At 44.4% G+C, this 12,273-nt stretch overlaps 1 protein-coding gene across 3 annotated transcripts; it reads right to left on the bottom strand.

Moving 5' to 3' along the window:
• Window positions 1-7,555: 7,555 nt before the first annotated feature.
• Window positions 7,556-12,056, bottom strand: LOC121443317 (integrin beta-1-binding protein 2). Of its 3 annotated transcripts, XM_041645032.1 has the most exons (11): window positions 11,943-12,056; window positions 11,676-11,725; window positions 11,527-11,583; window positions 11,326-11,453; window positions 9,585-9,679; window positions 9,428-9,486; window positions 9,250-9,320; window positions 9,062-9,161; window positions 8,688-8,801; window positions 8,212-8,274; window positions 7,556-7,935 (listed from the first exon to the last, which is right to left on the bottom strand). In XM_041645032.1, exons 1-11 carry the CDS (start codon window positions 12,004-12,006, stop codon window positions 7,705-7,707), a joined length of 1,032 nt encoding a protein of 343 aa, XP_041500966.1. In that variant the 5' UTR covers window positions 12,007-12,056; the 3' UTR covers window positions 7,556-7,704. The 3 variants fall into 3 exon arrangements, with proteins under 3 accessions (XP_041500966.1, XP_041500968.1, XP_041500969.1); XM_041645034.1 differs by lacking the exons at window positions 11,326-11,453; window positions 11,527-11,583 and having other exon boundaries at window positions 11,943-12,050; XM_041645035.1 differs by lacking the exons at window positions 11,326-11,453; window positions 11,527-11,583; window positions 11,676-11,725 and having other exon boundaries at window positions 11,943-12,004.
• Between the last annotated feature and the right edge of the window lie 217 nt (window positions 12,057-12,273).

Raw genomic sequence — 12,273 nt, 5'->3', positions numbered from 1 at the left:
TTGCATTCTTTTAAACACTGCCTGGCCCATTATTTCCAGCCTCTTATTGGCTAATTTTTACATCTCGATTAACCCATTTTTAATAATCTGTGTAGTACCATGAGATGGTGTCTTACCAGGAAGGATTCTAGCCTACATCTGTCTGGGGTCGGAGAATCATGGCGACTGCCTAACTCGGCTTCTTTCTCCCAGCATTCTGTTCTGTCTACTCCGCCTATCTAAGCTGCTGTCCTATCAAAAGGGCCAAGGCAGTTTCTTTATTAACCAATAGACATATGACCCTCCTCCATCAACTGGGATTACATTATTATGCCTAACCAAAAATCTTTTTTTGGGGGTGGGGGAGTTCAAGACAGGGTTTCTTTGTGGCTTTGGTGCCTGTCCTGGAACTAGCTCTTATGGACCAGGCCTTGAACTCACAGAGATCCGCCCGCCTCTGCCTCCCCTGCCAAGTGCTGGGATTAAAGGCGTGCGCCACCATCGCCTGGCTCCCTCCAATTTCTTAACAGGCTGAAATAAAGAATATAATAAAAGGCTGGGATGGTGGTGCGTATCTGTAATCCCAGCACTTGGAAGGAGGTTTCAAATCTGAAGCCAGCTTAGATAGTATAATAAGACCATGTCTCACTAAATATCAGAAAAAAATCTTAGTGAATACAATGGATAGATTAGGACAGGCAGTGGTGGCGCACACCTTTAATTCCCACAGAGGCAGAGGCAGGTGGATCTCTGTGAGTTCAAGGCCAGCCTGGTCTACAAGAGCTAGTTTCAGGACAGGCTCCAAAGCTACAGAGAAACCCTGTCTCTGAAGAAAAAAAAACCCAAAGGACAGATTAGTAAGAATAATAGTAAATATTTACATGACAATTATTAAATCTGGACCAAAAAAGAAGACCCAGAGATAAAAAGGTGAGCAAATGCCCTACATGAAGTGTTTGAAGTCATGGGTAAACTGGGTGTCTGGAAGAGGAGTCACATAAGAGAAAGGCTAGGATTGAACAGCCAAGTAGAAAAAGAGAAACTGTGAACAGGAGTGGCTGGAGTGGTAGGAAGACACAGGCCTGGGAAGCCTGTGTATAAAAGGGGTTTAAGGAAGAAACAAGCTTGAGTGTCACATATTGCTTCATAGGTCAAGGAGGATGAGAACTAAACGTATCCATTAGATTTATTGATTTGGTGGCCAATTATGACCTTAATATAAAACTGAGGTTTGGAGGTCAGATTAGAATGTACAGAACAAGCAGTCAGGCACTTGGTAGGTTGATGGAGGAAGGTCATTGGCTAATAAAGGCACTGCCCTGGCCCATTTTATTGGTTAGAGGATAGGTGGGAGGAGTAAACAGAACAAAATGCTGGGAGGAAGAGGAAGTGAGCTCAGAGACTCGACCGCTTTCCTCTCGGGAGCAGACGCCTGAGAGAGACGCCATGCTCCTGGCTCCTGGGCAGACGCACGCTAAGAAGCTCGGACCCAGGATGGACATAGGCTAGAATCTTCCCGGTAAGCGCACCTAGGGGCGCAACACAGATGATTAGAAATGGGCTAAATTAATATGTGAGAATTAGCCTAGAAGAGGTTAGATAGAAATGGGCCAAGCGGTGTTTAAAAGAATACAGTGTCCGTGTAATTATTTCAGGGCATAAGCTAGCCGGGCAGGCGGCTGGGGTGTTGGGGACGCAGCCCCGCCGCTGCCCTTATTACTTCAGTAGGTGGACGCAGGAGGACCTGAGGTTCAAGGTCTACTTTGCCTCAGCTACATCTATGGGAATTTTAAGGCCAACCTGAGCTACATGAGACCCTTTCTCAAAGAAAAAGTACAAAAACCAAAGAAAGACAAGAAAGAAGAGGGAAGGAGAGGGCTGAGAATATAGCTCCTTGGTAGCCACACATAGCCCTAGCATGATCCCCAGCACAACAAAAGAAAGGGAAATAAAAAGAGAATACAGTTACTTCCAGAAGAAAGGGAAGGGAGATAAGTAGTAGCTAGAGAGGCTATGATGCCAAGAGACACTGTTTTGAAGACTGGAGAGACTTGATCATGTTTACACATCCCAACAAGATGGGAAGGCTGACTAAACAGGAGGAGAAAAAGATAGTACCATAAGGCTTCTAGAAAGGTGTAAGGGGATTAGATCAGATACAAAGTATAATGGATAGAAAGAAATGTAAGGCCTAGGCATGTAACTTGGCAGTAAAGTACTTACTTAGCATATGCAAGGCCCAGGGTTCAGTTTACACACTGCCCAAAATAAAAAACTATAGCAAAGACTTTATTCATATAAAGAAGTGTAAAAGGAGGTAGGGAGAGGATTTGTGTTACTATAAGCAAATATAGACCTCAGAGTAGGAGATAAGGGATTGAGATGATGCACTTAGCATGAAGCCTGGCATGTTACCTTGTATGTATCAGAAATTTTACCTATGGATGTCATACTGTCAGGAGATGCAAAGCAGTAGATGGGCCTATTTGGAGCAAGGAGACCAGCTCATATCCCTTATTTATCTCTGCCTCTGGGCTGCCAGGAGGTGAGCCTCTTTTCTGTCGTAGCCTCCCTTTTCTTGATGCTCTCCTTCCACACATGGAGAAGCAATAGAGTAACTATTGGAAGGAACTAGGAGCAAAAAACATTTTATTTTTAAAAAATAAAGAAATAAGGCTGAGACATGGCTAGGTTGGTGAAGTGTCTGTTGTACAAGTATGAGGACCTAAGTTTTGATCCTCAGTACTCACATAAAAGCTGGGCATAGTGGTGCATGTGTTTAACCCCAATGCTTGGGAGGCTGAGGCAGGGGGATCTCTGTGAGTTCAAGGCCAGCCTGGTCTACTTTGCAAATTCTGGACATTCAGACTTTGTCTCAAAAGAATAATCAAAAGCCATCCCAGCACTAGAAAGGCAGAAAGAAGGGGATCTCCGAAGTTCACTGGCCAGTCAGACTAGCCAAATGAATAATGAACTATAGGTTCAGTGAGAGAATGTCTTTAAAAATTAAGGTGGAAAACAACTGAGGAAGGTATTGACCCCTGGCTCCACACACACGCTCACACAACATGCATATGCACGTGTACACACACACACACACACACACACACACACACAGTAGTTATTTGACTATTGCCACTATACAGATCGCATATTGGATATACAGATCATATTGGAAATTTCTTTCTTTTTTTTTTCTTTTTTTGGTTTTTCGAGACAGGGTTTTTCTGTGGCTTTGCAGCCTGTCCTGGAACTAGCTCTTGTAGACCAGGCTGGTCTCGAACTCACAGAGATCCGCCTGCCTCTGCCTCCCGAGTGCTGGGATTAAAGGCGTGCGCCACCATCGCCCAGCTGGAAATTTCTTATATTTTAGACTGTGGCTTTATAAAATGAACTAGTACCATACTTTGTTAACACTAAACATTTGGCATTATATATATAAACCTTATATATAAGAATTATCTGAATTTTTTGAACCCTTACCTTCTTTCTCTTCAGGATTTCGGGACAGTTGCTGTTATCCTGATTTTGATAGAAAAAGTTACAGTTAAGATTAATGCATATTATGTATCTTTCTCTAGTCATTTTACCTCAAACTTTGAAAGACTCCCTATGAAACCAACACTAGCCTTGAACTTTTTACATACCCCAGGGTGGCCTCAAAGTTGCCATGTACTTCAGTTTGGCCATGAACTCATGATCCCTGCCACAACACCCAAGTACTGAGATTACAGATAGGTATGCACTACCACACCTGGCTTAGGGGGAATCATTTTTCTTCTGATTTTTGAGGTAGGGTCCTGGCTGTCCTGAAACTCTCTATGTAGACCAGGATGGCCTTGTACTCAGAGATCTGTCTGCTTCTGCCTCTAGAAATTAAAGGCATAAGATACCACATCTAGCTCATACCTGACTGTTTTACCTCTAACTTTGTTTTTGATTTTGAGATAGGTTCTTGCCTATACTAATATTGAATTCATATTGATCCTCCTGCCTCAGCCTCCTGTGTTGCCATGCCTGGCTGACAGTGCTAACTTCTCAGAGGGTAAAGGCACTAGCTCCCAAGCCTGACAATGGACTTCAATGCCTGCAATCTACATGGTAGAAGAAGAGAACTGATTGGCACAAGTTTTCCTCCAACCTCCACACCATATATACCACTCCACCCTGTGCATGTCTATAAAAATAAATTAAAATGTAATAAATTTTTTTAGTTTTGTTTTTTTTTTGAGATAGGGTCTTACTATGTAGCTCTCATTGGCTTAGAACTTGCTCTGTAGACCAGGCTGGCCTCCAACTCAAGAGATTCCCCTGCCTCTGCCTCCTAATTCTAGGATTAAAGGTGTGTGGTGCCATATACATCTAAAGAAACAAATGGAATAAAGAGTAAAGAGTAAACTGCTTCCAAGTTTGGAGAGCATTCTTGGCTGAAGATAGTGGCACAAACCTTTTGAATCCCAGCATTCAGGAGGCAGTCAGTGGACCTCTGATTTAGGTCAGCCTGGTTCACATTTTCAATTTCAGTGTCAGTTCGGTGGAGCTGAAAACCTGTCCCAGAAAAAGAAGGAAAGAAGGGGGAGGGAGGGAGGGAAGGAGGGAGTAAGAGGAGACGAAAGGAAGACAGGACTCTTGAGGCTTTAGTTCAAAGGAGAAAATTTATTTGCCCCAAGAATCCAGAATGAGAGCAGTGAGATATTATGTATCCTATATAGCCAGGAAGTCTCTTTACCTCTGATGAAACTCCCCTGTGGGTGGAACTCACATCCTCGGAGATATTCCCTGCCATTGCCTAATGTTCCCTCAGCCTCCAAATCCTCATGTACACTACTGTCCACATTTGTTCCAGTTCATTTCACTCCTGGATCCCAATCACATACTAGTTATCTTCAATCTGATCCAAAAAGACACCAAATGAAGAGCTTGATGTGGGTGTGCTGGCAGGAGTATCTCTACAAGTTCAAGGCTCACCTGGTCCACATATTGGGTTCCAGGTCAGCCAGGGCTACATGATACCCTAAAGAAACGAGGAAGAGAGGGAGGTGGAGACAGATGGAGGAAAGAGAGAGGATGGGCAGTGGACTTAAGAGAAATAAAGAACTTGAGATTGCCTGAGGTTTGAAGAGCTTCCTTGCTGGGTATTTCTTGGAAATTTATTATTATTGTGTGTCACACCATGTATGTATGGTGGCCTATTCCTGTTGCCCCAATATTCAGAAAGCTAGGTAGGAGGATTGTTCCAAGTTTGAGGCCAACCTGAGCTATATCTAATGAGTTCCAAAGCATCCTGTGGGCACCCACATGTGTGGCAATCAGAGAACAACTTTCATGAATTGGTTCTCTATCATGGATTCCAGGGACTGAAAGCCACAAGCCGTGTGTAGCAACTGTCTTTACCCCCTGAGCCATCTTTCTAGTACTGTTTCTTAGAATTTGATTTTCTCAGATTATTGATGATTCTGCTGAGGGAGACTAAAAATAAACAAGTCTACATTTCAGCTGGGTATGGTGGCCTATTCCTGTTGCCCCAATATTCAGAAAGCTAGGTAGGAGGATTGTTCCAAGTTTGAGGCCAACCTGAGCTATATCTAATGAGTTCCAAAGCATCCTGGGCAACAGTGTGAGAGCCTCAATCACAAAACAAAAAATAACAACAATAAAATGAAAATAACAGAAAGGTCTATGCAGTCATTCTGTGTAATATCAGCAGGAGGGAGGTCCATCCAGGAACCTCCTGCTTGCACCAAGCTTGGAAGATACTTAAAATTCTTTATATGAAAAGGCATTATAGCTAAGCGGTGGTGGCACATGCTTTTAATCTTAGCATTTAGGAGGTAGAGTCAGGTAGATCTCTGAGTTCTAGGCCAGCCTGGTCTAGAGTGAGTTCCAAGACATCCAGGGCTACTCAGAGAAACCCTGTCTCTGAAGAAAAGGCATAGTATTTGCATATAACGAACAGATTTAGTGCAAATTTTTCTTTATATCTTCAACTCACAATCATTGAATCCATCCATGAACACAAAATCTGCAGACACAGTGAGCTAACCATAATGTCTTTTATTTACTTTTGAGGATTTTTTTGTAATTTTTTTCCATCACTCAGTTGTGTAGTTGTTTTTAAGAGTTTAAAAATGCCATGTGGCGGGCTGGAGAGATGGCTCAGCGGTTAAGAGCATTGCCTGCTCTTCCAGAGGTCCTGAGTTCAACTCCCAGCATCCACATGGTGGCTCACAACCATCTGTAATGAGGTCTGGTGCCCTCTTCTGGCCTGCAGGCATACATGCAGACAGAATACTTTAATCCCAGCACTAGGGAGGCAGAACCAGGCGGATTTCTTTGAGGCCAGCCTGGTCTACAAAGCGAGTTCCAGGACAGCCAGGACTGTTAAACAGAGAAACTCTGCCTTGAAGAACCCCCCAAAAATTATGTGTGTGTTTGTGTGTGGGTATGTGCATGTGAGTGAAGGTGCCCAGAGGCCACAGGAGTTGGATCCCCTGGATCTGAAGTTACAGGTGGTAGGGAGACACATGATGTGGGCAATAGGAATCAAGCTCAGCTCCTCTGGAAAAGCAGTACACACTGTGAGCCGTTGAGACATCTCTCAAGCCCCCATATTGTCTTTTAAGTTCACTTTAGCAGGAGCTGTGTCTTAGTGGTAGAATGTCTGCACAGCATGTGGTAGGCCCTGGGTTAGAGTATCCCCAGTACCATGAACAAAAATACCCCACACTTTTTGGGTCTGAGCATGGGGACTTGCATCTGTAATTCAGCAGTGAACAGGCTGAGGCAAGAAGATTCTGGGTCATATAGCAAGACTATAAAAATAATGACCTACAATTTTAGGATTTTTTTCAATCTAGCCACACCCTACTAACTTTTGTGTTTTCTGTTTGCACATACACTCCGATATGTAGTAATCTATAGCAAAAGCACCAGGGTCACCAAGAACACCATCCAGGCATCTGGACTTTCTACGTGGCCTAGGTTGATCTTATACTACAATCCTCCTGCTTCAGCCTCCTGCTTACTAGAATTGTAGGAACAAACCACTACAACTAGCTTTTTTACTTTTTAGCTCAAACTAGACCAGGCTGGCCTTAAAATCATGGCAGTCCTTCTAATTCAGCTTTGCCATAGCTGGGATTCGAGGTTTTGGAGCCATCAGACCCAGCTTAGAATGTCATTTCTTTTTTTGTTTGTTTGTACCTTTTATTCAGAGGGAAAGTTGTAGGACAAGGTTTCATATAGCCCAGGCTAGCTTCCAATTCAGTATGTAGGTGAGGATGACCAAGAACTCCTGACCCTAAGTAGTAGGATTACAGGCATGTACCACCATGCCCAGCCCAGGTCTTTCTCTTGAGAGAAATGAGTGAGGCTGATTCTCAGCTTTCTGTAAACCATCTAACATGGAACTGGACATCCAGGAAGTGTCCATACGCTCCTGGTGGCTGCAAGGAGCAGAATGCATATGCATGTGCTTGTTTTCACATGTGTGCCAAACATACAGCCAAGTGGGGGCGGGGCGGGACTGAATCCACTCTTCCGTGATGAGGTGAGAGATGACACTTATGTGAAACTGCAGAATATAAGGTTTATTTAGGGGAGTAGCAGCACAGTTTGTTCTCTCCTCCTCCAGCCTCCTGCTGCTCAGTGACACCACACAGTCAACCATATCCTAGTCTCTGAGGTCACCGAGAGCCTACCTAGAAACTCAACTGGCTGCTGTTACTATTCCCCCATAGCTTCTTCCTCTTCTTCCTCCTCCTCTGTCCAGCTCAGGTCATCATCTGAATCCTCAGATTCTTCCTCATCCATCTCTAACAAAACCCCTGCCCTCGCCTTCTCAGCTAGTGAATCGGGGTGCTCCAGCTGGGCCCAGGATCCTGGGTCAGCCTTGACCAGGGAGATTTCCACCCGTGATGGCATCAAGGAGACAGAACTCTGCTCCACGTTTATGACCTAAGGAGGAGGGAGAGACAGAAAGAATGAAGAAATCACAGACTTGGGCTTAGAGTGTTGATGAATAAGAACAGAACAGAAAAAGAAAGGGAAAGACAGAAGAACGCAATGGGGAAGAATAGAAGGAAGAGGAGACAAAGGAGGGAAAAACCAAAGCAGTTAGAGAAAAATGCTCTATTCCCCACAGCCTACCCTCTACCGACTCAGTTTGGCCCCCCTCTTACCTGTCTAACAGACATGCCCCCCCCATGCCTCTGCCTACTTCTCTTCACTTACCCCCCAGAGCTTCATTTGGGCTTGGAACACGCGGTTACCATCAAAGGCAATGTGGACATGAAGCTGAGAGGAAAGAATTAGAAGGGTAGTATCAAATCCAGAAGGTCAGAAAAAGTCATTACTTCAGAACCAGGTAAGAGGCAAGATTCACAGGCCAGCCAGCCAACCCTGCTGTAATAACTTTCCATTCCTCTTGGGGGACACTGGAACCTAAAGAGTGACAGCATACGATGGGTAGTGGTGGCACACGCCTTTAATCCCAGCACTTGGGAGGCAGAAGCAGGCGGATCTCTGTGAGTTCAAGACCAACCTGGTCTACAGAGTACATCCCAGGACAGCCAGGGATACACAGAGAAATGCTGCCTTGGGAAACCAAAACAAATAAAAAAGAGTGACAGCATACAGCATGTGTCCCCATAAGACTGTACGACCACCGGAGTTCACTCGCCCCCATCCTGCCCCAGATCATCACTCACCTCAGTTTGACTGGCTTTCACCCAGTTAAATGCAGGAAGTGGAATCTGGCCATATACAGTCAGCACTACCAAGGAATCTGTTTGGTGCCAATCATGGCGGCAAGAAGCTGGCAGCTAAAGAGATGTGAAAAGAAGATGGGAAAATTCAACTCTTAAACCAGGAGGAGCCTCATGGGGAATAAAGACACAAAAAAAAACTCAAAAAGATTAACTATTTCATATAGCCAAGACTCCGGGCTATAGAGAGATAAAAAACAAAATTTTATTTGACTTGTATTAAAGGAAAATTTTAGGGATGTCAGCCAGGAGGTATGAGGAGAGCTTATCTCTGTAACTGGGGCCTAACCAACTGTTTAAGAAGTGGGGGGACTTACCTGCTTTGCCCAGTCATGTCTACCAACTCTGCATCCTGGTTGTGCCAGGAATGCCCCAAAATCCAGAGTCTGGATACCACAACAGCTCCAAGACTTCATTCTGAGGGAGGAAGATCATTTATATGAATTCCACTCCAAGCCCTTACTCTCATTCATATTGGAAGAAACCTACTCAGTACCCTTCTTACCCCTCATGAAACCGAGGTGCCCCTGGGTGGTAGGTACACGGAGCAGAGTCACTCTCAGGACCTTGGTAAACCTGAGGCCAAAAGAGAAACAGTTCATTCAAATTCATGCCTATCCCCAGGTTATCACTCAGGTATCACTCAGCCACATGCTTGAGTCCCCCCCAAAACTCTCACTCACAGCATCACATCCTGGGTTCTGGCAGCTGGAACCAGTCCAGATCAGACTACTGTCAAGTCCTGGCAAAGGAAACAGGAACTTTTCTATTTGCCCCATCCTACTGCCGTTTACATGAAATTCCAGTCTTTGAGATTTGGCCTATTAAAGGCCCACTTACCTGCTCCAGGTTCCTGGTCTAGTTCCTTCTGTTCCAATGCCACTCCCAGGGCTTGAGATATAATAAGTGGCAGCAGTTTTGGAGGCATCTCTGCCCTATAGGTTATAAGCAGGCATTTAGATCTGATCCATTCATCAGAATAACCTAGCACCCCTACCCACACTGTTAGAATCAAGTAAGTCTGGTGAAAGTATATCAGGGTCAGAGAAATCAGGGGACAACTCTACTGGCAATTTTCACCTCTGTGGACATTCAAATCCATAGCCCTGGAGAAGGCTCAGGGCTTCCTTTGCAGTTGGTTGCTTCTACTCTTCCCACATTTCTCTGCAGAACTACATCACTTCCTCTTCCTGTTTGATGTGAACCTAATGCCTTCTTGCTTATAATATTCTCTGCAACCTCCTGCCTTCCCAATACTACTAATACCCTATGATGTAAGATAGCCTTTTGGTTTTTTTTTTTTTTGAGAGATTTCTCTGTGTAGCCCTAGCTGTTCTGGAACTCATTCTGTAGACCAGGCTGGCCTGGAACTCAAGAGATCCACCCGCCCGTTTCCTGAGTGCTGGGATTAAAGGTGTGCACCACCACCGCCCAGGAAGATGTAGTTTTTTAAGGGGCTGGAGAGAATATGCAGCCTGAAGCGGGGGAACCTTACTATTCCTGCAGAAGACCTGAGATTCAGTCCCCAGCACCTACACCAGGCAGCCACAATCACCTGTAGCCACACACACATATAAATAAAAATGATAGGGTTACCTTGTTTCAGAAAGAAATTCAAATAAAATATTGAGCTTTTGTTATGAATTTTTGTTTATTATTACTAGCATAGTGTCGGGACTGTATACTATAGCACACGTGTGGAGGTCAGAGGACAACTTAGTAGTGTTACTTCTTGGTTTGCATCTTTATGTAGACTTCTGGGACCAAACCCAGCTAGTATTAAGGAGGAACCACCTTTTCTTGTTTTGAGACAAGATGTCCCTCAGTAACCATAACTGACCTGTAATTCACTGTACAGAATGGACTAGCCTCAGACCTCTAGTGATCCTGCCACCTAAGCTTTGCAATCTACGGGCACAGAGCAACATGTACAGCAATTTAAGATTTACTTTTTATTTTCTGTATCCCAGGCCAGTCCAATATCCAGAGCAATCTTGCTGACCAAGCATTTTAAGTATTGGGAGTACAGGAATGAGCCAACAAAACACGTAAGATTAAGTTCTTCCAAAACCAAAGAGATCAATAGAGGTGTGTTGGGGGGTAGGCATGAGCAAGGTACAATGATACATATATGAAAATTTGATGAAACCCATTCCTTTCTATACTAACTAAAAATTATTAAAAACTGAAAATGCACAACAAAAATATCACTTCATTTTCAAGCAGGTGTGGTTGTGTACACCTGTAAAAATGTCGGTCTTCAGGAAGTTAAGGTAAGAGGATCAATTTCAAGACTGGGCCCCACAGCCTAGCTCAACAAAATCAAAGCACAGGTTATCTAGTCGCTACTCTGCTATATACCATGTATTTGAGAAGTTACCTAGTCCCTAGAATAATCCATCATCCTTACACCATCTTATAGCAACAGACATTTCTTGACACAAATTTCCCCTCTGACAAAAGATGCATCATGCAAGCTGCCAACACACGACCCTCCTCACATCTCTAACCCCTTGCTTCCAATCCCCAGTGAGCCATTAATCCCTGCATCCGTAGAGAAAAAAGCCTTGGGTCTCTTTACTTAGGCCTTTCTCGGAGCAAGGTCTCTGCTGACTTTGGAATTGTATTCAGAGGTTTTTGCTCCTGAAGCGAACTCGTGGCAGGGCCCTCAGGAAGCTTCTTAGCACAGTGTGGTCCCACAGTACAGCCCTAGTAGATAAGGAGATAAGGATTAGAAGAGTTCTTCCATAGGAACTAGAATCCAAGGAAGTAAAGGCTTTACCTTGATATTTAAGAACTCAGAGAAATCTACAGTTCGCTTTCGGCAGCAGGACCAACCCTGACAACAAGAGACCCTGATCAGCTTAGATTTCCTGGGTATATTTCCTTGGGGAAAATGCTCCTGCTAGGCCCCCATCACCTATTCCTCACCTTAAGTGCATCATGGAAGATTGGGACCCCAGGGTGATAGTGACAGGAATCTGTAGATACCAGAAAGCAGGAAAGAACTATGTCAAATAGCATCCCTCCTATTTTCTTCAGGTTCGTGTTCATGGTTCTTCATACAATGTGGAAAGTAAACCAGCAGACTGAAGATCACCCAAATCATGCCCAATTTTTGTTCTTCCTGTTCCCAATAGCCAGCCCACAGCCGAACAACTAACACCTACTCAGAGCCCAAGGTCCATATTTACTCACCAGGGAGATTGATATTAGGGTCAAAGTGTTGCCCACAGCCTTTGTTATGGCAGAGCAGAGACATGGAAGCGCTGGTTGAGCTAACTCAAAGGGTATTTCAAGGAGTCTGGCTGCAGAGTGGGGAACACCTCTTAAGTCTGAAGGCTTTTAGCTGCCTAGAAGGGCCAGCTGTTTCTATCTTTAGTTCAGGAGGCGTCCACCTCCAAACATGGGCAAGGGAACTTCAGTTGGTCTTCCCAGCCAATAGGAAAGTGCTCCAGAGTATTTTAGCTCTGAGGCTCAGGAAGAGCCCTTGGAACTTGGGTGAGGTCAGTAACTACAACAGTTTTAG

The sequence above is a fragment of the Microtus oregoni genome, unplaced genomic scaffold (assembly GCF_018167655.1).
Source record: "Microtus oregoni isolate MIOR12 unplaced genomic scaffold, Mior012 000104F_ref0000108, whole genome shotgun sequence".
Taxonomy (NCBI): Eukaryota; Metazoa; Chordata; class Mammalia; order Rodentia; family Cricetidae; genus Microtus; species Microtus oregoni.
Note: the sequence above shows the minus strand (reverse complement) of the source record. Positions and strands in the feature narration are given on the sequence as shown.